This window comes from Elgaria multicarinata, chromosome 1, assembly GCF_023053635.1.
Source record: "Elgaria multicarinata webbii isolate HBS135686 ecotype San Diego chromosome 1, rElgMul1.1.pri, whole genome shotgun sequence".
Lineage (NCBI taxonomy): Eukaryota > Metazoa > Chordata > Lepidosauria > Squamata > Anguidae > Elgaria > Elgaria multicarinata.
The window spans coordinates 126,074,475-126,099,031 of NC_086171.1; the positions used below are offsets into that span (position 1 = coordinate 126,074,475).

A 24,557-nucleotide genomic window follows, 5' to 3' on the forward strand; every position below is an offset into this window, starting at 1 on the left:
TTTCTTCATTTCCATAGTGTGTGCGTGCGTGCGTGTTTTTATATATCTCGCCTATCCGCTATTTTAAAGGTGCAGGCTATACCGCAGTTGTCCAGCTGGCGTATGCCCGATTCCACTTGATCCAGATTGGGCTGAGTTCTTCCTCTTTGATAGGTTGTTCTCCGCTGAATGAGAATTCCGATCGGTCTTTGCTAACACCTGGCCACGGAGCGGGAAGGGGGGAAATGTGTTTTGCATTAATTTGAAGGCTATGGTTTCCCCACTTCCACCGCCACCAAAGCCAGAGGAACTTTCTTTATGCTGGATTCCTACTTGCGCACTTACTAAGGAGCCAGTGCGGTGGGATGTACGACCGAATAAACATGCATAGGATCACGCTGTTTGGCTGCAGCTCTAGACACTTTAATTTGGGAGTAAACCCCATTGAACTCCACTGGGATGACGTCCGAGGATGCACGCCTAGGATCGAGATGTCATTACGCGCCATCTTGCCAGCATGGGGGCCGGTGGGAGGGGGGTGCGTGGAAGCCTGGGTGTGGAAATGATAGGGATGGATAATCAGTTGGATTATCTCACACGCATCCCTCCACTTTCTTTTTCTTAAAGCAAGAGGAATTGCCGCTGGAGGCTACTTTAAGGAGATGAATGGCAAGGAGAGAGTCTCTCTCTCTCTCTCTCTCTCTCTCTCTCTCTCTCTCTCTCTCTCTCTCTCTCTGTGTGTGTGTGTGTGTGTGTGTGAGTGAGTGAGTGAGAGAGAGAGAGAGAGAGAGAGAGAGAGAGAGATTAATCCTTTCCCCCTCGGCAGCTTCCCTCTTCCCTGTCTCACGGCAACTTCCTCTAAATTTGGTTACTTTAAACTCCTGTGAAGGACCGTCTGAGTTTCAGTAGAGACGCTAAATATAAATTCAAAACTAATCCTGGCAGATTAACCAAGCTGTTTAAAAAAGAAAAGGAAAAGGAAACAGGGAAAGAAAATGAAAGTGTATGGGTGGTGGTGGTGGTGGGCATGGCTTGTCAGATGTCAACATTGTGAAATATTTAGGGTTTAGGATTTTGGAATTAGTATTAGAATCATAGAATAATAGAGTTGGAAGGGATCTATAAGGCCATCGAGCCCAACCCCCTGCTCAATGCAGGAATCCACCCTAAAGCATACCTGACAGATGGTTGTCCAGCTGCCTCTTGAATGCCTCTAGTGTTGGAGAGACCATTAGCGGATGGGTGGGTGGGAATCAGACCAGGAAAAGAAAGAAAGGAAAGCAGTTCACTCGAGGGGCACAATCCAGCAGCGAAATCCATAGATTTCGAACGTTTCCCTTACATTAGAATAAATGGTTTATAAAATGTGTTAGCTATTAGGATTTCAACTCCGCTCTTCCAATAAAATTGTAAGGGTGCCTCACAATAAAATAGATGAAACACAAAAAGATATTTAGATAAGTTATTTAGGGCACAATCTTATACATGTTTAGACAGAAGAAAAAGTCCAACAACCACAGTATTTCCCACCTGGGAGCTGTAGGACTTTTTCCTGTCTGAACATACATAGGACTGCGTCCTTATTGCCTGTGGAAAAAGGAAGAGAGAAGGCAAATTTCTGGCACGATTAATGTCTGTCTGTAGACCTTTTTTCTCGATCCTCCTCCATCCCCTCTGGGCAATCCTAACAGAACCAAGACCAAGTTCAAGTGATTCGGCAGCCATTCAATCCTAAACGGATTTACACTTTTTAGAACCGAATCCCCTTCAAATAAACGTCCCATGCTCTGTATTTAGCCTCGGGAGTGTAATTTACACGTTCCCAACACAATAAGGATAATATAATCTAACTGTAGTTTTAAAAAATATTCATTTACATTGTACCTTCTGGCATGAAAATATATGTGAGAAGCGCCCTGTCTATCTGTCGGATCTATATCAGAACTGGTTATGCAGGATTAATCCCATTTATGATGGCTTCTTTATAGTGCTCAGTTTCCTCCTCGCCACTGTCTTCTTCGTTAGGGTTGTCAAACTCGAACCTGGTTCCTTGATCATCCCTACAAATGGGATCTCTCCCAGGAAAGTTCATTCCACAATAAATGTGATCGTCTTTAAGGTGCCACAGAACTCTGGATGTTTTTGACTTTCCTGTTAACCGATACTGTGTGCAATTAAAACGTAGCCCAGTGTTGGTTCTACAAAACAACAAACATAGAGCCGGTGATTCAGACTAAGGCAGGACGCACATTTTGGAGTTACACAGAAGTCTTCATCTGGCTGGGCGTTTCGAAATCTAAAGATGGGACAGATCCCCACCCCTTTGTCAGGCATAATGTTTGAGGACTGAACTCCCGTCCCACTTACTTACTTACTTTGGGGCCCGGGCGGTGATCTTTTTTTCTAGTCCTAAATTGGAAGACTTCAAACTCCCTTCCCCCAAGTTCTGGTTGTTCTCATAGTAATCCTCAACCAGTTGTCCAGTTGTATTGCTTGCTCCTTGCCCATCAGATCGTCTAAACAAACAACAGCCATTTAGGGTACACGTTTAAATATTCCTCAGCAGGACTTTATTTATTTATTTATTTATTTACGTATTTAGTAATTTCTGCCCTGCCTTTCCACCAAAGAATGGCGCTCAAGGCGGCTAACAATACTACCTCTTGGGCGACTCACTGGCTCTTTCTTCTTCACACTACGCCATTGAATTGTCACGAACCATGAAAATCAGCTTCTACTTTTATGCACGTGGAAGGCAAAACTCCTTAAGCTTAGAGAAGAGGCGTCAAGAAGACTTTGGTCTCGATTCCATGGGCTAGAGAGTTACGATTACAGCAAACCACAAGGAAGGCTCGGTAGTTGAGACTGAATCTGAAACAGCGACTGCGGGGAACTGGAGCACTTTAATTACCCTGACTTGAAGCGACGGTGGTGCCGTCTTCTTATACCATGTAAGCCCCACTGAATTCAATGGGACTTACTTCCAGGTAAGCGTATACAGGATTGCAGCAGCCTAACGCTGAGTTCGATAGCACTATTTGTTCAAACTCAAACCAACAGTTTTCATGGTGCAGGTTAGACTGTCCAAGCAGTCCTGTACTCTCATACCTGGGAGTAAGTCCCATTGAAGCCCATAAAATGGGCTTCTGAATCGATATGGATAGGCTTCCACTTTTACGCTAACTGCCACGTTCTCCCGGTTGTTCTGCTTTGTGGTGCATGCCCGGGTGTAGATCTCTAAGGCCCTTTCTACACCTGGAAAATGGAGGGATTGTCCCTGCCTGCTCCCGGGTTCCCTTATGTGTCATTTGGATGCACAGGGATGATCCTGGGATGATCCCAGGATTTAGGCATGGTGTAGACATGCTCTAAGAGAGAGCCTCCACATTTTGCTGAGAATTTGCCCTTTGGCAATAAAGAGCTCCATCACACGAGCGATTTATCGCACTGCTTTTGCCTCAGTGCGCAATAAAGCCACTCTCTGTCCTGTGTATCGCTGTCCTTGCACTATATGTGACCATCCCGTTTTTTGGTGTGTGTGTGTCTAGGGGAGGTCTTGCTGACAGGGCGGTTCTCAGCCGTGAAGGGGGAGGGAGAGAGGGCAAGGGAACACACCCACACCCACAGAGAAGGCAAGGGAGGCCCTGGCTTGGTCCCATTCAACTCTATGGTTCTTACTCCTGAGTAGGCATGTCTAGATTTCATGCCAACATTGACCACAAACTTCTCCAAAAACTAATTGTAATACTTTCTCTTCACTTACATTGTTTAATACGATCTTAGGGGAAAGCATAGTGTGTTGTTTTACCATAGTTGAACAGTTTCGGGCTGTGGTACTATTGTATTTGTGCAGAAATATTTTTTTAAAATTAAAACATTTAAAAAATTAACTGCAGGGAGAAGGAGAACGTAGGGGGCGGGGGTGGGGGCGGGAGGTTTGGCAGGCACAATAGCAATCCAGGTGAGCTGAAAGAGCACAGAGGTGAAAGTGTCCAGACTCCAGAGCCAGACTCGCTAAGGAAAGGGAGGGGGAAACCGCAGGCTCAAAGTGTGGGGGGGGAGTAGGTGTGATGGAGCTTTGTCTCACCTGGAGTCTGCTCAGTGGCAGCCCAAGAAGTGTGTGTGTGTGTGTGTGTGTGTGTTGCAGCAAAGTCCGGTGGAGGTGGGTGAAATTCGTTCTAAGTGTTAGATTTCGAGGGTGGGCCCTTTCTACACCTAAGGATTTTCCCAGGCAAATGGGGGGATCATCCTTGCCTGCTCCTGGGATCCCCTGTGTGTCATTTGCATGCACAGGGATGACGCCAGGACGATCCCTGGAAAAAAAGGCAGGTGAGCGAGCGCGATCTCGGGGTTTGACCCGCCACACTTCCCCAGGCCGAAGCCAAGGACGAGCCCAGCTGCTGGCTTGGCTGGGCTGGGCGCGGGGTCCACCTGTGCGAATGCCACCTGGCGGACGGCAGAGCCGCCCTGCCTGCCCGCCCGCCCGCCCGCCAGGCACGCCCCTCCTCCTCCTCCTCCTCGCCCAGCTCCCTAACCAATGGCTTGTCCCACCTCTCGCGCAGATCCCTTCCAGCAGAGCCGGGCAGTTCACGCGGCGGCTCACTTGCGGGGACGCTCGGAGGGCGCTGGGACGGCTGGGACTGGTCACGGGGAGCCTCCGAGCGGCGTGAGGAAGGAGAAGCCCGGCGCCGGCGCCCCCTCGGCCACCCCCGCTGCGGCACCATGCCCAGGTCGTTCCTGGTGAAGAGCAAGAAGGCGCACAGCTACCACCAGCCCCGCGCGCCCGACGGCGAGTACAGCCTCAGCCTGGAGAGCGTCCTGGCTCAGATCTGCGCAGGTAAGCGCGGGGTCGGGACTGCCCGGCGCAGAGCCACCCCAGGCCACCTCGCCAAGGCGGATCCAGCGGGGTCTTCCCTCGGAGGCGCATCGCGGGCAGGCGGGCAGGCAGGCGCGATTCCTTCAGCGCCTGCTTACTCTGCATCGAGAGAACGGAGGAACCGAATCACTATAAAATAAAAAGAGCCCATTTTTATAAATCTGAGACAAATCGAGCTTCCCCCTTTTCTCTCCACCCCCCCTCCCCAAAGACAGAGATTAGCTGCGCTTTTCGCACGCTGAGTGGCCGAGAGTGGCTCTTGGGGCAGAAGTTATCTTTCCTGCCCTCCGCATGTTTTATTCGGATTCGATTTTATTCGTCCAGAACCTGGGGGTGGGTGGGTAGGATTTAATTACGGGTTAAATCGGTAGCGAGGGAGAAACAGGGGTTTCACCAGGTCCTTCTCTCTGGACAGACGCTAAGGTTCCTGGGGAGATGAGTCTGGGCCTGCCGGACCCGGAGCCCCCGCGACAAGATCGCTTCTCTCCGGATTCTCAGCTGCCGGACGGGGCGGACGGGACCTCCGACTCGGCTCCCAGCTGCGAAGGGAGCGTGTGCGACAGAGCCGCCGAGCTGGAGGATTTCTGGAGGCCGCCTTCCCCTTCAGCCTCGCCAGGTAGGCGCTGGAGGGAGGGAGGGAGGGAGGGAGGTGTGTGTTCCGCAGCCTGGCACTGTGGCGGTGGCCGGTGCTTTGCAGCGGAGGCTGGCGGCTCCCATATCGTGGGCTGAAAATCCATTCTGGGTTTCAGCCGCAACAAGTTAGAACTCTGAAAAGAGCTGTCCAAGGTGATGAACCCCCAGGGTTCAGCACCTTGGATAGCCCTTTAGAGTTCTGTTGGTTCCACCCGAAATCCGAGCCGCCAGCCTTCGCTGCTGCTTCCAGACAGGACGGTGCGTTTCGGTTAGAATCGTAGGTTTAGGCTGCAGTCCTGTGCCCATTTACCTATAGGATGGCACTCTTACAGAGCAGTCCTAGGCCCAGGAGTAAATCTAAGTCACTTCCTAGAGATACCTCCCGATCGGCTCAAGGAGTATCCACCCCGCCCATATTCCCGTGGGGGGGGGGGGGATGGGAAGCCACGCATCGCCTTTCAGGTGTTCAGTCCGTTGCAGCATTAATTAAAAAAAAAGCTTTCAGATATGTGATTTTGATTTAAATAAGGGAAGACGAATTGAAAATGGTTTTGTGTCTTCGCATCAAGAACGTACTGTTTGGAAAACCAAAACTTTTCATTCAGCGCAGCCGGGGAGGAAGAGCGAATTAGAAACATGCAAGCTAAAAAATGAGTGGAAATGTAAGGTCTGGATTTTCCAATCCGAATTTCAGGGGAAAACTTGAGCAATCTCTCTCTACATTTTTTTTTAAAAAAAAATTGAAATACGGGTGGGTGCGTGGGTACCTAAAACAGAATCTGTGTGCAAAGGACAAAGAGCTGTAGTGTGAGACCAGATTAGGATTAGCCGAGGGACGTACTCTGGTAACCGGCCTTCTTTTCTAAAAAGCGATCGAGGCGGTGTGCAACAACCAGCATCCGCTTTGCGAAAGGGAGTGGCATAAAGAGCAGCATTTCCAGCCAACGAAATCCGCACTTGGGGTTGGGAGAGAAGCAAAGCTGCTTGTATTCAGTGGAATCTGTGCACAAAGGATTTCCGAAGTATTTGCACTGAGGACCGGGACCGATCCAGTCCCTCGTTCCAGGGCATGTGCATATCTTAATATATTCTCGGTGCAACTCCAGGGCAAGGGTGGGAAGGAAATGGATCGGGATCTACTGATAAGATCTCTGCGTGGATTCTCAGTTCATGGCAAGGATTTCTGACTCCCGATTGTTTTAAGAGAAGCAGCCCCAAAATATCTCTTCTTCCTTTACATGTATAGGACTGAAATGAAGAAAGTAATCCAGAGTGCATTTCTGTCCGCTCAATTTTGGTAGTCAAAATAAATTCCTGGGCTCATCATTCTTTTAATTCGAAGTGTATGTCTTTTGCACTCGGTTCTAATTGAAGAATCTTGTGGTGTTAGAATAATAATAATAATAATAATCTGCTAGTCTCAGGTTCGCCCAGCCCTACTCTAGGGAAATCCGACTCGAATGGAGAAAGAGATGTGTGCATCTAAATAGCAGAAGCTCGCTCGCTCTTCCTTCCTTCCTTCCTTCCTTCCTTCCTTCCTTCCTTCCTTCCTTCCTTCCTTTCTTTCTTTCTTTCTTTCTTTTTCTCTCCCACTCTGTCCATAAAAAGAAACGTTTCTACCTGCCTAGAGATAGCATCACCCCGGCGCTCCCCTCCCCTCCCCACCCTCCCGAGTTCGACCCGGGCAGTGCAAACTCCTCTAGTTCTGGCGACATCTCAAGAGCAGCCGAGCAGCCTCCGACTGGCTCCTTCTGCCTTTGATGTGGTCGGACCCAGGAGGAAGCTTCGCTCCTCATTTGGCGTCCTCAGCATTGCCATCCACGCGTTTAAAAACACAGCCCTGGCGACTTAGAACAATTTGTTGGCGGTTTTCTTTACTTGTTTCTTTTTTTAAAATCCAGGGGAAAGGGGAAACACCCAACCCCAGCAAATGGTAAAAGCCCAAGAGAAAAGCTCTCTGGCAGCTACAAAGAGGGAAACCAGGCAGTTTAAAAAGAGAAAGGGGAAGAGCTAATTTCTAGCTAATTTCCAAAAAGGACTTCCAAAAATCTTTACTAAATGAAATGATTCTTAAAACGGCTGTATGGTGCAGTAAGAAACCTCATCTTCTCTCCCTCCCCACCCCCTTCGCAAAGCGGTTGCAGTTTCACCAAGTCGTGCTTTTCTAGGAAATGTACGAAAAGTGATGTGTTGCAAATCTTGATTGCCCAGAAAACAGCCCTGGTGCTGGCTAAAGCTGCAGATCACAACCTGTCAGGTCATGGCCCTGTGCCTCCAACTAAGACTGTTTCATAGGCTACAATATGTTTAGGTGTCTTTCTCGTCTCTGCAAGATTTCTGCGGCAGTTCAAGAGGTCCCAACGAAATGAATATAATACCCGCTTTTCCTGCTTGTTTAAGCCTCTGGTGTATGCGGGCAATTGTATAATTTAAGACTGTGATCCTATGCACAGGTACCAGGGAGTAAGCCTCATTGAGCACAGCGGAGCTTCTAAGGATTGGGCTGTAACACATATTTATACACCTATATAGATTTACCAGGGCGGTGACTACGAAATAATGATAATGTATGATGGCATGGACAGCTGAACATCCATCAAAAATAATAGTGAACATGTAAGCATAGGAATGGAGAATCCAAACAGACCAAATGTTTGGTCTCTTTCGCATACTTGTATGTGGTTTTCCTTCCAGTCTGTTATACCTTACCTGCTAGGAAAATCGTTTATGGCCTTTCAGAAGAAAGACAATACTAGCCAGGAAAGATGAGTAACCCACCATGATGCTGTTTACTGTGATAGTGAGAGTTCCTGGGGGGGGATGATTCCTTCCAGAGATCTACAGCAGGGAACTGGGTACTCAGCTGCCTCTCCTGGTACCCCACTACATATCTGTCTCTGGAATTGTAACTGACCAGAGAAGCCGGACGGAGGCTTCTTATGTATTCCAATTCCCAGAGTGTTTTTCATTTGGAACTCAAGGATGTACCCCTTTCTATGCGGCAGGGTCTTGCTATTTACTGTGTAATCTGTACAGCACCATGTACATTGATGGTGCTATATAAATAAATAATAATAATAATAATCTCTCTCTCTCTCTCTCTCACACACACACACACACACACACACACACACACACACACACTACTGAGTTAAGAGCAAACGAAACTGAAGTCTACAGAAGGGAATAAAAACAAAGCAATTGATTGGCACATAATAATAAATGAGAAATTGTATGCTGCATCTTGTGTGTGTATTCATATGTACACACAAACATACATGTACATAATGCATTCATTCTACACATGTATTTTTTATTATACAAATGTAGTCCTGTGGCTTCATGTCTGTAGCCATGTGCCTGGATGTCATCAATGCATGTCTACTTCAAATGAAGGAAATCTCTTGTTCAAAATCATGATTCTGGCTTGCACAGATTAATATCTAACCAGGACATTCAAAAAGCTTTTGTCTGGGGAAAAAAAATCTAAAGCACTCGCATTGTCATGTGCCGCTGAAGTATATTTCTAGTGATGCTTACAGTATTATGATTAAATCTGGAGTTTAACAAACTTATGAAAATGTTCTATGACTGTTTCTCTAAAGAACTTAAAAGCTACTTGCCAGATCAGATGGAAGGGTCACCTAGGCTGTAGCTAGACCTAAGGTTTATCCCAGGATCATCCCGGGTTCGTCCCTGCCTGAGCTCTGGATGCCCTGTGTGGCACTTAGATGAACAGGTTTGACCCCAGGACAATCCTGGGATAAACCTTAGGTCTAGGTACGGCCCTAGTCCAGCATTGGCTTTCCTCTCTGTTTGTCACCAGCTTCTGATAGTAATTAAAGAAGAAGAGGGCTGTTTATCAGTGCTGCTCCTGTTTCTTTAACTTTAATTTTTGTAAACCACCCAGAGAGCTCCGGCTATTGGGCGGTATAGAAATGTAATAAATAAATAAATAAATAAATAAATAAATAAATAAATAAGAGTGTATCTGCATATGGAAGTTACAATATCAGTGCATTCTCTGGTTAGGGATGAAGTATGATGGTGAAGCTGTTTAAGGCTGGGAAAGGATAGGATGGAAACATTGGTTCCGTGTTTCTCAAGATTGTACTGAGGAATGCAGAGAGGAACTAGCAGAGACATGGACCTTTTGGTCCTCCCATCACAGTCATTCCTACTTGTTTATTTCCTACTCTCCTCATTTTCCTCCAATCTCTTACTCTATGTCCTCTCCATTGATTGGCACCATAGAGCCCCGCCCCATGCCCATTACTTTTCTGGGGCTTTATATGGCACTGGTAAAGCAAGTTTGACATTGGGTCTACTTCACACCCACCCACACCCACACACCCACACACACCCCACACACCATTTCATTTAAGCTTTTTGTTTTTGTTTTTGTTTTCAGTTTTGTTCAGAAACGGAAATTGCTGACAGATCTGAGCATTTCCACTAATAAAGCTACATTGTGGTGAAGGCTGAGAATAGTAAAGTTGCTGCCTTCTTCCTTCAACAAAAGAGTGCTGGGGGTCAGAAGTTTGACCAAGCTGACTATTTTAAAGCGTAGACCTTTCTCTGGCCTAACAAAATGAGAAATGAAATAGATACATATGATAGCTTTTATTAAGAGTGATGCTTACAGCATTATGATTAAATCTGGAGTTCAACAACCTTATGAAAATGTTCTATGACCGTCTTTCTTAAGAATATAAAAGCTACTTGCTATATCAGACTGAAGGGCCACCTAGTCCAGGATTGCCTTTCCTCTCTGTTTGTCACCAGCCTCATCATCATCATCATCATCATCGAAGAAGAGAGTGCTTCTGCATATGGGAGCTACAATATCAGTGCATTCTCTGGTTAGGGATGGGATATGACAGTGAAGCTGTTTAAGGCTGGTAAAGGATGGGATGGGGTGCAATTAGAGGATGATAAACTAAATAATAATAATAATAATAATAATAATAATAATAATAATAATAATAATAATATATTTATTACCCACCTCCCTCTCTGGATCGAAGTGGGGAACAACATGAAATCCAAAAATATAAAGTACATAAAACTGATTAAAACATATAAAACTAATACATTCTTAAAAACAGCCAGACTTCTTAAAATAGATACATATGATAGCTTTTATTAAAATTTGACCTGAGACGTCTTCTATCTATCTAACTATTTATCTATTCAAATTGTCAGAGCAAAGAGCTTCAGCTATTGGGTGGTATAGAAATGTCATAAATAAATAAATAAAAATAAAGTACAAAATTATAGCTGAAAAAAATGTTTTAAAAAACTAGTAGCACAATCCATCCATATCCCTACCCCAACAATATCCCTATTGTATTTTTCTCTCTTCCGTTGGAAAAGCACTACTTTTAAGTCCAAAACACCACTTAGGGCACAATCCTATCCATGTTTAGACAGAAAAAAAGACCTACAAGTTGCAGCATTCCCTGGCCAGCATAGTTGTAGGACTTTCTCTCTAAATATGCATAGGATTGCACTCTTAATTTCTTCTATATTTTTAAATTGCTACCATCACACTGTTTTAGTCCCTCCTTCAAGGAGCACATGCAGAAACTGCTTTATTAATCTGTTATGGAGGCAGGTAGACTTCAGTTAAATCGTACTTGTTTTTCTGCTATTTTTTTTAATAGTTGTTATTAGACTAATTACCTCTTTCCATTTCCCTCTCTTTTAAACATTTATGATTATTATGGGATCATCTAGCTGGTAAATAATAACTCTGCAGTCAATTGTTTTTCTTTTAAAATTATTGTTTTCTGTGTTGGGTATTATTTTATGTTGTATTTGCTTATAATAGCAGTGTGTGTGTGTATTTAAAAAAAATGTTGCTTACTAAAACTGTAATAAAATTGAGTTGTAATAAAACCTCATATCCAGGTTATGAGTTGATAACCTCTGATTGAATATTAATGTTTTTGAGTTATTGAATATTAATATTCAATAAGAGTTATTAATGACAGCCCACCTCTGAGGAAAATAGACAAGGGGTGTCTTGTAGCCTGTCCTACCTCGTAGGGTGGAGGTGCAGACATACCAGTTTGTCATATACGGTGATGAGGAAAGGAACCATGATTAAATTAATCTGATAATGACTCAATTCCATGTAAAAATATAAAGTTGGATTGCTATTTATAATACTGGAATAGTATCTGGGATCTGTAATGACTCCCAATGTTCTTTCATATGGGGTTTAACAGGATTCCTGTATTTTTTCTTTTAACTCAAAACATCTTCTATTGTAGGTATGAACAATAAAAATCTTCATGTTTATCACCTCCGTATTTGAATTGCTGCATCAGCATAAATAGATATGTTGTTAAATGAAAGTTTCCCTCATGGTTTTGGACATTTAGGCAACAATCCTAAGAACACTTATCTGAGAATTGAAACCAGTGGGACTTACTTCTGAGTAAACATTCATAGGAATGCACTGTTAGGCACTAATACTTATTTAATTGGGGTCTAAGAGACGTCCATGACTTTTCAATAAAAACTTCAAATTAAAAAAAATCACAAGGTGTTTTACAGATCAATTGACCCTCTTATTTATTTACTTATACCACACTCTTCTATTTGAAATCTTATCTCGCTGATCCTAGGTACAAATATAATGGATCTGGTACTTAGAAAACAATATATGTGGAACAGAAGCACAATGAGAGAACTGGATCAGGCACAACAATGTTATAATTGCCATGCATTAATTAGACTAAAATTGATCATGTAGCAGAAGGATTCCTATGATGACACAAAATAAGAAATCCAGAGGCGACTGATGCCTTTATTGGGTCAACTAATGTTTAAAATGATGGGGGGGGGGGTTGTTAGATAATGAAGACTTTTATTAATTAGAAATTAGAAGAAAAATATAGGCATCCAAATTTGGTCCCATTCATAAAATTAGCAGCATAACATGGTCAAACTGCTCTGGCTAACATTATAGATGGAAAGTTGATTGTTTGAATGCTTCTATTACAAATAAACTACCTGTAGGGTTAAACTACCTACAAATAAACTACCTGTAGGGCTCAGGTTACAGGCCTATATGCTGACACATCAGGAAAAATATCCTGACTGTTAGAGCAGTACGACAATGGAACCAGTTACCTAGGGAGGTAGTGGACTATCGCACACTACAGGCATTCAAAAGGCAGCTGGACAGCCATCTGTCAGGGATGCTTTAAGTGGATTCCTGCATTGAGCAGGGGGTTGGACTCGATGGCCTTGTAGGCCTTTTCCAATGCTACTATTCTATGATTCTATTAGAAGTTGCCTATAGCCTGCATGAAGGCTTGCTTGTTATTGTTGTATGTTAATACTGACAGCATTTTGCACTTATTTCAAACAGTGGATCAGGCTTCCCCAACCCAATGCCTTCCAGATCTGTGGAAATATAACTCCATCAGTCCCAGTCCAGCATGGTCGTTATCTGGGATGACTGGAGGTGATGGGGTGTGTAGTTCTTGGAGGGCACCAGATCAGGAGTTGTTCTGTCTTTTGAAATTGTAATGTGAGCGGTGCACCATAGAGCTCCATCCCACCAGCGATTTTGTGCACTCTTGCCGTGCCTGGTGTGTGGATTTGCAGCATGGTACTCACATGACGCTGTGCCTGTCCTGCTGAAACCTTACCTCTTCCCCAGCCTTTCCTAGAACACTTAAAGTTTGGATTATTTCCCTAAATGCATTTAATGTGCCCTTAAGCCTCCGTGTAGTGCTGTACTCACGTTTTCTTTTGTTGGGGGCGTGTGCTGTGATGGGAGATTTGCTGTTGGCTTGAATGGATTGCATCAGGTCCTGGCAGGCAGGGGAAAGTGATCTCTCCCAGCAGCCAGCTCTAAGCCTCAATATAAAACCCCAACCTTGCATCCCAGGCTTGAAAGCATTTTTTAAAATTGTACAACACCTGAATCTCTGCAGAGACAGGACTGTACTCCCTCAATGCCCCCAAAGAGCCAGACTAAAGGGTCGTTCCATTTTTGCCAGGCAGAAAGGTGGTCTGGTTGAAGTACTCAGCTGACAGGACCTGCTTGTACGTGCTTATGCATTGGAGGTAAAAAAAAAAAAAAGTGGAAGGAAAGCAGGGGGGAAATTACGAGTGATGGAGGATTGGTATAACAAATTGTTTGATATCATATGTCCCCAAAAGCAGTATATAAGTTGAGAAAGAGAGAGAAAGCGAGTGCAAGTCAGCATATAGGCCAGGCTAGGGAGTATATGTGCTATGTGAACCCTGTTAACTGCCTCCGCTCAATTTGTGTCTCAACAGCATCCGAGCGCTCCATCTGCCCATCCTTAGATGAGGGTTCCCCCTTCTCGGTGCCCTTGAAACCCTATGCATGGAGTAGCCTGGGAGGTTCTGAGCTGAGACATTTGGTACAGAGCTACAGGCCTTGCCCCGCCCTGGAACGAAGCTCGTCCCTTGGTCTCTTCTGTGAGCGGGGATCTGAGCCCCCTCTCTATGGATCAGAACGCAACTCAGCTCTGGGACTCTATGGTGACTTTGGTTCCCCTGGGCTCTTTGAGCGGCCAGCAGCCCCTGGAATCTATGTGGAGGCCCCGCCTGGACTCCAACAGGAGAAGAGTGCAAGTGGCATCAAATTGGAACCGGAGCTCCTCTGTCGCCCCCTGTTGCTCAGCACTGGTTCCTACAAGTGTGTCAAATGCAGCAAGGTATGGATTATGTTCTACAACCTCTTCATCCTGGCCCATTCAACTGACTTCAGTAGGAGCGACAGGGTGGGTGGGGGCATGGAATCATATTTATCTACCATTGCTTTGCCTCTTGCTCCTGTCCCACAATAAGGACAAATCACTTCCCCTTTCTTCACACGGGGAAGAAAGAGGAAGCAAGCAACAACCACATGATCCATTCGGTGGCCATTTTATTGCACTGCTTCTCCTGCACACAGCAGGAAATGGCAGCAAGTTCTGGCACAGCCGAAAAAATCAGAGTTTCCCAGTCTTTTTTGTCACGGAAAAATGAGCAGAAGGAGCGAGAGGCAGATGGGAGGCAGACGGTGTCATGAAAAGAACCCACGAAAATCCATGAGTGGCCAATAACAAGCATGCGATAAAACAAGGTCTGGAGGAGCTGGGCTGAAGAACAGCTGGTCAAAGCAGCGCCAGGTCTGACTCAGAAGATCTGCTGGGGGACTCAAATGACTTGTGATGGCCTGTTATTAATTGTCGAGGTGGTTCTTAAATAGATAAGAAGAGCACTGCTGGATCAAACCAAAGGTTTATCCTGTTTCCCACAGTGGCCAACCAAATGCCAATGGCAAGCCCAAAAGCAAAAAATGAGGGCATTAGCCCTCCAATCTACAACAAAGATTTGAAAACCTTTGAAAATGGTTTGAAAACTGTATATGGAGTGTGTCCTGGGCCTCAACAGTTGTCACTACTGTTATAAACCATTTTAAAGCAGTAGTGTAGATCCTGCCCTTCTCCTGTTCCCCAACAACTGGTATTTTGAGTCAGGCTGCCTCCAATCCCGGACCAGAGTGTGCAGTTTAGCCCTCAAAGCAGTTTACAATATTTCTAACTATTGATTGATTTGATTCATTCACCAGTGTAAGCAATTTTTTTAAAAAATCCAGCCACGCAGCTCCACAGGGCCTTAAAAATTGCTTACAACAATGAATACTGTATAAAGCCATCATGATCATGTAATAAAACAGCTAAAATAAAATATCCCCAAAGCATAATCACATAGCATATGAAGCAGCAAATAAATCTTGAAAAGAGCAGCCACTGTCCACAGTAGAGTACTTCTCAATCAGCGGTCCAGTTCCCTGTGAAATTCTTTGGCCTGAGCTCAGTGGTAGTGCAAAGGAAACATCTCTGTTCAGTATATCTAAGATCCTTGATTCAGAACCTGTTGTGAGCTTCAGTCCTGAAAACACCATCTTCTTTCTCTCTCCTTCCCTTCTCAGGTCTTCTCCACCCCACATGGCCTGGAGGTGCATGTCCGTCGTTCACACAGTGGCACCAGACCCTTCGCTTGTGAAATGTGCGGCAAAACATTCGGCCATGCTGTTAGCTTGGAGCAACATAAAGCTGTGCACTCACAGGTGAGGCAGGGACAGGGGAAGGTGGTGAGGAGTTCAAGAATGATGGATCAATAGCACCAGGTGACTTCCAGGCAGAGAAGGTGTTGGGATGATCATGCACAGCTGGGAAAGCTTGAGTGATGGACCATTATCCACTAAAGGGACAAATTAGTGATATTTCATACCTTGCAGCCCCACCCCATGAGAACATAAGAAGAGCCATGGTGGATCAGACCAAGAGCCCACCTAGCCCTGCATTCTGTTCACGCAGTGGCCAACCAGTTGCCCACAGGAAATCCACAAGCAGGATATGAGTGCAAGAGCACCCTCCCACTTGTGTTCCCCAGCAACCGGTGTACTTAGGCATTTTGCCCCTGATACTAAATGTAGCATACAGCCATCAGGACTATTAGCCATTAATAGCCTTCTCCTGCATGAATTTGTCCAATACCCATCTAAAGCTCTCCAAATTGGTGACAATCATAATGCCTTGTGATAGCAAATTCCACAGTTTAACTTCCTTTTATCTGTCCTTTTATCTAAGAAGGTTGCCAAATCCTGCATAAAGCCTAGAACACCTGTACAATTCTGCCAACAAAGTTACATCAGTCCAAGCAGGTGAAGTCTCCATGTGAGCTCCAAGCTCCTGGCTACCACCAGCATTAGTGTGGAGACCCTCTAGGTCAACCTCCCCTCAACCTGGTGCCTTCCAGAGGCTTTGAACTATAGTTCCCAGCATCCCTGACCATTGGCCATGCTGGCTGAGGATGGGAGCTGGAGTCCAAAATACTTGGGGGGTGCCAAGTTTGAGAAGGCTTGCCATGCTTACAGTGAGAGGTTTACTAAGAGTTCCTACTTGGAAATCCACCATGCAGATGTGGTTTTTGGTGACCCTAAATGGAAGAAACAAATGCATTTGATTTCAGAGTTGTAAACTCCAGAAGAACCCAATGAAGGAGTAGGGTTACTTCTCAGTGGAAAACTCAATGAAGACAAACCTTAACCCATTACTTAAAAAACTTCCTTCAAACTGCAAAGTTGGAGTACTGTGTCCTCTTTCCCCATATGATAACTGTGCCTGTCATGTGATTGGTTGGAGCTTGGTGGTGTGAAGCAATAACTATCAATGAGAAGTCAGTAGTGAGAGCTTGGTCACTGAATGAAATCAGTCAAGCATTTTTGAGGAACTGTCCTTTAGGGTCAGGGTGCAAATGGAATGAAAGGTAAAGGATCTATGCTTGAATTAACCCACCTTTATCACTGATTGCATATATTCCTCTAAATAAGCACATACTTCAATATGATTCTGTCTGTGCTAAAACACTATTAATTTAAGAGACCTATCTGGAGAGGAATGATGACAAAATAATTAAGACAAAATAGCTGTACCAAGTAGCAGTTTATTAAGGAGAGAACATCAAAAATGAATCCTACAGGAACTTAATTCAGTGGGAATCCCTTCTTAAAAATATTAGAGGGCCTGGAACAGGAAAGTGAATGTTTTGTGGCCAAACAGAAGGATTTGTGGTTGGGAACTAAAGTTGGAGAGGAGTTCCATTCTAAGAAAAGTATTTTTCTTTCTTCCTTGAATTAGCACTGCCATCCCCCATCACTTCCATATGTACCCTTCAAAGTCTCCACCCTTCCTTTTAATGGTACTCAAGGAAGTGTTGGGAAACAATACTGCTAATTAGGGTGACCATATGAAAAGGAGGACAGGGCTCCTGTATCTTTAACAGTTGTATTGAAAAGGAAATTCCCTCTTCATCACAACAGTTAAAGCTGCAGGTGCCCTGCCCTCTTTTAAATCCGGTCACTCTAGTATAGCTCCTGCAGCTTTAACTCCTGTGATGAAGAGGGAACTTCACCAGGTTCTCCATATATACAAATGACACCTGCTGAAATTCCCTTTTCTATGCAATTGTTAAAGATACAGGAGCCCTGTCCTCCTTTTCCTATGGTCACCCTAGCTAATTCAAGAGGAGAAGGAATATATCATCATCATCATCATCATCATCATCATCATCACCACCACTATTTTATAATGGTAACCAAATGGCATCTGCTTTAAAACTCTTGGAGCCTTTAAATTAGACTAAAAGGATGAACACTACGGGCTTTTTCCTCAGAAGAGTTAAATTTAGAATGCATATGTAAAACCTACATTGGCCAGAATGTACATTCTGTTTAAGAATGGTTCTCTTCTGCATTCTTATTCCTACTAAAATATTTGAATGAGAAGCTCAAACCTGCATCTAATGGCAAAAGAAGGACCTAATAGGTGCATCTAGGCATGTGTGAAAATCATCACAACATTCAAATCCAGTGATTGAGTACAAGTGTGCACCTCCTCATTTATTTCAATGGGATTGCATAGACGTTCATAGGGATAGATGTGAGCACAGAATTGTAACCCTCATTGAACTGAATGGGGAAGCCAGTTTGTGCAGGAACGTGGCCATTAAAGCATAGAATGGTCTCTAGATTAAAGACTAGGGCCTCTCCTTGTCTTTAATCTATCCAGTTTAGTGTGCTCCAACTGCTGATGAAGCTAGGTACAGTTTGCACAATCAAAACAGTAAAGCCAGTGCAGCTTTTTTGCCTTCATTGGGGCTTCGGTACTAAAATGCCAAAGCAGAAGTTCCCATACAGATTTGCTGTAAACTAGCAAATAAATATTTATTCAGCTTCACAGACAATGCAGTTTTTCGGTACGAATGTCTACCTGGAAGTCAGTGCTGCAATGGCAATTGAAACAAAGAATGGACCCCAGCAGCTGAATAATGTCACCCAGAATAGGCTTCGTATACCAAATTGGAGTGGACTATCTGTCCAAGGAAGAAAAATGTTGGGTCTTGTGAGTTTAGAAAACTGGTGACTGGGGGAAGTATGATAGAGCTTTACAAAATTATGAACTATGTAGAGAGAATGAATAGATTGCTATCTCTCTTATACTCAAACCACAGCAACTGGGGTTACTGATTCAATTAAAATGATTGACACACACACAAAAGTGTTGGGGAGGGGAGAGAGAGAAAAGATATACTGTATGTGTATATATATTGTGTAACTTGCAGCAATTGTACTTTTCTTTCCTAAGTTGCTATGGTGCCCACCATGAATTACATAAATTCATAGAGGATAGGTCTGTCAATGGCTTTTAGTTAGAATAGCTACACATCGAATCTCTGGGTTCAGAGGTAGCATATCTCAGGATACCAGTGGCAATAGACAAACAGTAGAACAGGGGTTGGGGAACCTGTGGCCCTCCAGGTGGTGTTGGACTCTAACTCCCATCAACCCCAGCCAGCATAGCCAATGGTCAGGGACTCCCATTCACTCCAATTGGAACTCCCCATCGTGCAAATAGCAGATGGAGAACCCCCAGTCTGGATTGCAACTGCAGTAAAGAGGAAATGGGTTAAAGTCCCCCTAGGCCCCCACACCCCATGGCATGGTCATGATATGGATTGAGACCTTTGCACTGTCTGTTTGTCTAAGAAAAATCTAGCAGTCAAGGGCAAACCACATAAGTAACATGTAGTTTGGCCCTCATTTTGAGGAATCACATGTTTCTCTGGAGAAATGTTATATAGCCTGAAGCATACTGGGATGTTGACTATTCTCTTGGATTAATACATTTTCTGTGCACCTTTCATAGTCTTCCTTAGCACCAGGCTTTGGTGACATCACCTTACTTTCTGGCTGTGGAACCATTAAATGCAGAAGACCATATGATTCTTTATCACATTTAGGGGCACAATCCTATACATGTCTAGACAGGAAACAGCTGTACAACTCCCAGTTGGCTGGTTTGCTGGGGCATGGTGGGAGTTACGGGATGTTTTTTTCTATCTAAATATGCAGAAGATTGTGCCCTTAGTCAGTCTTCCTTGGAGACCTGAGGTTCTCTAAATGTTTTGCCCTACAACTCTTATCATTCCTCACCATTGGCTCTGTTGGTTAGGTTGTTCCATGGGGTTAGTGTTCTATGAGCCCTTGTTATGTCATGGACCCTTTAGTGAGGACGATACAATGAATGCTCCAGTCCTGATGCCTCTGGCTATGTGCCTTATGCAGTGCAATAAAGCCTTTTCCCTTTCCACAGGAACGCAGCTTTGACTGTAAGATCTGTGGCAAGAGCTTCAAGAGATCTTCCACCTTGTCTACCCACCTTCTCATCCACTCAGATACTCGGCCTTATCCATGTCAGTACTGTGGGAAGAGGTTTCACCAGAAATCTGATATGAAGAAGCACACTTTCATCCATACAGGTGAGCCTTACATCCTTCTCAGCTCCCACACATCACAGACATTTACTTTTCCTGTTATTGGGATAAATGGGCCTCAATGTACTTCTTTGACCAGTGCGTTCCTCCCTACAGACATACTTCTAACAGAACTTGGTGTGCACCTACTAAAGGGGGAGACTTGATGACAAGGATATCCATTCTATTTCTCTTCCAAAGTACAAGCAATTAGTTTTAGAAACATGGTTTCTGAAGGAAAGTGGGGGGAAATTCCAAGCTTGAATGGACATATTTTTTAAAAAATGGACAAAATGGGCATATGTAAAATCAGAGTAGTGCATTCCTTTGGGATCACTCAGTCATAGCAAAACAATTTGGAACATATATTAAAGAGAGCTTTGGCTGTTGGGCATTATAGAAATTAATAAATAAATATATAGATTTGCCCCCATAAGAACAGCGCAAGTGACATAACCTTTTTCATTGTTCTTGGCAGTGTTCAAAATATTGGGCAAAGGTTAGGGAGAACCTCATGAAATCTACATGCCCCTCCTTCACTAACTCACCCTTCCCAATTTTAGCGAAACCATGACCCTCCAATAGCCTTCTAAAACCAGTAGCCAAAGTCTGCCACAAAAAGAAAAGAAGCCAAGCCCCATCCTGGCACCCCAGTAAGCTGACCACTAGTCCCCAGCCTCGCAGAAGAAGGCATTGCACCAGCAATAGGAGATGCAATCACCACGTGGTAAACTGTTTGCATGGAGCACCTTATTGCAAAGCTGGGTCAATTGTCTCCATATTCAGGCATTTGTGCTGGTACAGAGAACATGACTCCTCCATCTGTCTGGTGAGCCATGTCACAGGAATGGCTTGCCACCACATTACAGTAGCTGCAGTATGCAGAAATTTAAAATTCCTTCCATCTGGCTATATTAAATAGCAGACCAGGGCCCAAATTGCACATGGCAAGGACAAAACTGCATGTGTATCAGGGTGGGTTTGCCCCATTGACATGTTACAACTGGGAGGGGGTGGGTGAAATTTAAAGGGCCACAGGCTTGTGTGGGCAGAGGGAGTGCTGAATTCCCCTTCCACCTACATCTACCCTTCTTTGCCCTTCCCCATGACCTCTTCCTCCAAGCACCTTTCTCCCAGCTGGGCCACTTCCAGTATTGGAAACCATTCAGGAGGGGACCAAATGACTGACTGCAGGGATAAGAAAAGCATAGGAACATAGGAGGCTGCTCTTATACTGAGTTGGACCATTGGTCCATCTAGCCCAATATTGTCAACACTGACTGGCAGCAGTGGCTCTCCAGGGTTTCAGGCAGGATTCTTTCCTCACCCTACCTGGAGAAGCCAGGGATTGAACCAGGGACCTCCTGCATCCAAAGCATGTGCTCTACCACACTGAGCTATGGCCCCTCCCCTAGGAGGGGCCTTTGGAAGGCTCAGAGCCCACCTGCCCAGATGCCCCTTTGCCCTTTAAATTGCACTGTGCTCTCAGTTTCCCAAACGAATGACATAGAGGTGTTCGAGGTGGGGTATTCTGTTACTCCATTTATTGTCATTTTAAAAGACCACATCCATTTTGTTATTCATTCATGCAAATCACATTCATTTTGTTACTTGCCATAATTTTCATTTTTCATTACTCCCATTCATGGTGTGATTGTGTGTGTGTGTGTGTGTGTGTGTGTGTGTGTGTGTGTGACTTCTTCTGCTGGTGATGGCAAATGTCATGTTGGCAGCTGTTTCCTGATGCACACCATTGTATTTGCCCATAATGCCCCAGATGTTGCATTGGGGCATTATGTAACAGTGCCCCAATGCATTGGGGTATTGTGAAAGAAATGTTGGCCCTCATTGGTGACTGCAATTTTTATATAGCAGCCACAATTCTTTTCCCACAATGCCCTAGAATAATGCAACATGTGGTGCACTGTGTCCCAGATCCCCTCTCCCCCAATGGCATGAAGTATAAGCCAATGTATCCCCAACTTGCTGCCCTCCAGATGTTTTGGACTACAGCTCCCCAAATTCCTGACTATTAGCCATGCTGACTAGGGCTGATGGAGTTAAAGTCCAAAATGTCTGGAGGACATCAGGTTGAGGAAGGCTGGTGCAGCCATTTGTTGCTCAATGAATGGGCCCCATTTGGTTCCATGCTTCATTTGTTCCAAGAGTATGACACATACCGAGGATGGGAGTGTTATTTGTTATTTAGGCTAGACCCTTCGGTCCAGAAGTCAAGAGAAAAAGCGTATGTCTTAATTCTGCAAAGAGGAGTCCACAGGGTAGCATTTCCTTTTGGTAAAGAGTGTTGCATTCAGAAAAGGTCAAGCATGGTAGGGGTGGAAAGAATCATGACTTGGGAGTTGATTTGTTGCTTTAAAAAAAAATTCTGCACTTGTTAAAAAGCATACTGTTTATATACTTATATGCTACTCTTCCACAGAAAGCTCAGCCATTGGCTGGCTAGGTGTTCTACTTTACAGAGGATAGACCTCTATATGGAAGTGTCCTTCATTTGAAGGGCTGTCCAGCTTGGGTTTAAAGGCCCAAAGGAGGGGAGAGAGAGTGAGCAGGGAACTTTAAGTTTCCCTTCACCAGTTAGCACCTGAACACCTGATTGAGCAGTCACACAGTCACATTATTATTATTATTATTATTATTATTATTATTATTATTATTATTATTACTAGTAGTAGTAGTAGTAGTGTTTCAAAATTTGCATATGTACTGGTAAATATTCATATGTAAATGTTATGCAAATTGGTATCCTCTTTTTAGATTACTTGAAAGGTCAGTGTGAGAGTTACCTTGTCTTCTTTGACTGTGCCTAATTGCTGGATTAGACATTTGATCCGTGTTTTATTGTGGTTTTAATTTTTGTGAACCGCCCAGAGAGCTTCGGCTATTGGGCGGTATAAAAATCAAATAAATAAATAAATAAATAAATAAATAAATAAAGTAGGCCCATTAAAATTAAGCACACATTTTAATAAGTATTTTATCTTTAGCATTTATCCAGGCAGAGTGACCACACATTGGCTATCTGGGTGTGACAATGGACTCTTCAGGATACTTTGCTAGGGATGCTACATTGTTTAACTCTGTGTCTGTCCTCTCATCCTCCTCAGGTGAGAAGCCCCACAAGTGCCAGGTGTGCGGCAAAGCTTTCAGCCAGAGCTCCAACCTTATCACCCATAGTCGGAAGCACACCGGCTTCAAGCCCTTTGGCTGTGATCTGTGTGGCAAAGGTTTCCAGAGAAAGGTGGATTTGCGGAGACACCGGGAGACCCAACATGGTCTGAAATGAGAGCCATGCAAAATCTGGGGAAAAAACAAACCCCAAACCCTGACACAAACACTATGTCAACGGACTTCCTCTTCTTCCTGGTGGGCTGCCCTTTTCCTGCACCTGCCTTTCTGCTCTGTTCCTCTGGCCCACTTCCTGCCATATCGTCACTAAACAGGAAGTCAGAGCAGGCTAGCCAGCATTTTGCAGAACTTTACCAAAAGCTCTTGGGATGAAAGTGGGATGCCAAGGCTGAAGAAAGGTGGGGTAAAGCCTCTTTTTCTCTGTGTCTCTTCTTTTAAAATTAAACACTGGAAAAATAACATAAACCCCCCACTACAAGCTACCTGTCGCCTATGAACCAGAAAGTCCTTCTCTTTCCCGCACCCATGGTGAATTCCCCAGTTAGCCTGGCTGGTTCCTGAAAGTAACTTTTCTGGGAAACCTGAACTACACGAGTTTACATGTTAAACACACTGAGCAGTGTGACAAAGGACAGAACAATGGTGTTTTATTGTGTACTATTTCACAGTTAAAACTGGTTTTACTTAACTATTTTGTTCCTGGAAACATTTTCAGAGTGAATGGGGATTTAGGTCTGCTTTTCCTCTTATCTTTATAATGCAGAGATGGTCAGACGTGATTCTGAAACATGCAAGTGGCAAAGAAGGTCCCAAGCCTAAGGCCAATGGTGTCTTTCAGTCTTGCATTCGACCATTCCCACATTACAAGGGATCTGACTAACCATGGCAAATCCCTGGCTGCTCCCTATTCGCTGACTCCTTGTCTGAAAAAGGGGAGGGGCTCTTGGGCCTTTCATTGCTACGTAGCATGGAGAATATGCACTGGGCGGCTTCTTCTCTCTTCATAGCGCTTCAGTGATGAGTGGAGGTGTGATGAAGGTCTATAGGTGTGTGGCAAAAACTTTCAGCCATAAGCACATTGGCTTCAAATGTGTGTGGCAAACTTCTCTTTGACAGGCAACCATTAAAGGATAGAGGCAGTCATCAGGATGGATGGAGTAAGTCAGACTCCTCTCAAACTTTGATAGGATTTGAGGGAATGAGCCTTAATAGTCTACTCAAATTTTTGTCCAGAAGAAGCTCCTACTGGAGAACTAGGAGGGAGCCTGCTAGGCTCACCCCCAGCCAAGGGGTCTGACTCGCCCCTTTTAGGATTGTTGGACACTGGGATTGGGTCCTGAGGCCTTCCCCCACCCCTTGCAGAAAAGGTTTCCATGACTACTTCAGCCATGCATCGTATAGACGGAATGGATTGAATCCAATGGGTTGTATCCAATGTTAGTCTAACTTAAGTGCCATTCTGTTCAATAGGTCTACTCTAAGTAGGACTTATACTGGATGCAACCCAACACGTCCTTTTCTAAGCCTGGTCAAGCTTGCCAAATACATATTAACTTAGCTGCATCAT

General features: G+C 44.4%; 1 protein-coding gene across 4 annotated transcripts; it reads left to right on the top strand.

The window, feature by feature from the left end:
* The first annotated feature begins 4,701 nt into the window (after positions 1–4,701).
* On the top strand, positions 4,702–23,505 carry GFI1 (growth factor independent 1 transcriptional repressor). 4 transcript variants are annotated; one of them, XM_063117687.1, is made up of 6 exons: positions 4,702–4,876; positions 5,328–5,471; positions 13,793–14,196; positions 15,459–15,596; positions 19,684–19,849; positions 22,969–23,505. In XM_063117687.1, the coding sequence occupies exons 1-6, from the start codon at positions 4,702–4,704 to the stop codon at positions 23,145–23,147; spliced, it is 1,206 nt and encodes a 401-aa protein (XP_062973757.1). In that variant the 3' UTR covers positions 23,148–23,505. The 4 variants fall into 4 exon arrangements, with proteins under 4 accessions (XP_062973757.1, XP_062973766.1, XP_062973773.1 ...); XM_063117696.1 differs by having other exon boundaries at positions 4,702–4,816; positions 5,271–5,471; XM_063117703.1 differs by having other exon boundaries at positions 4,702–4,800; positions 5,279–5,471.
* Positions 23,506–24,557: the final 1,052 nt, after the last annotated feature.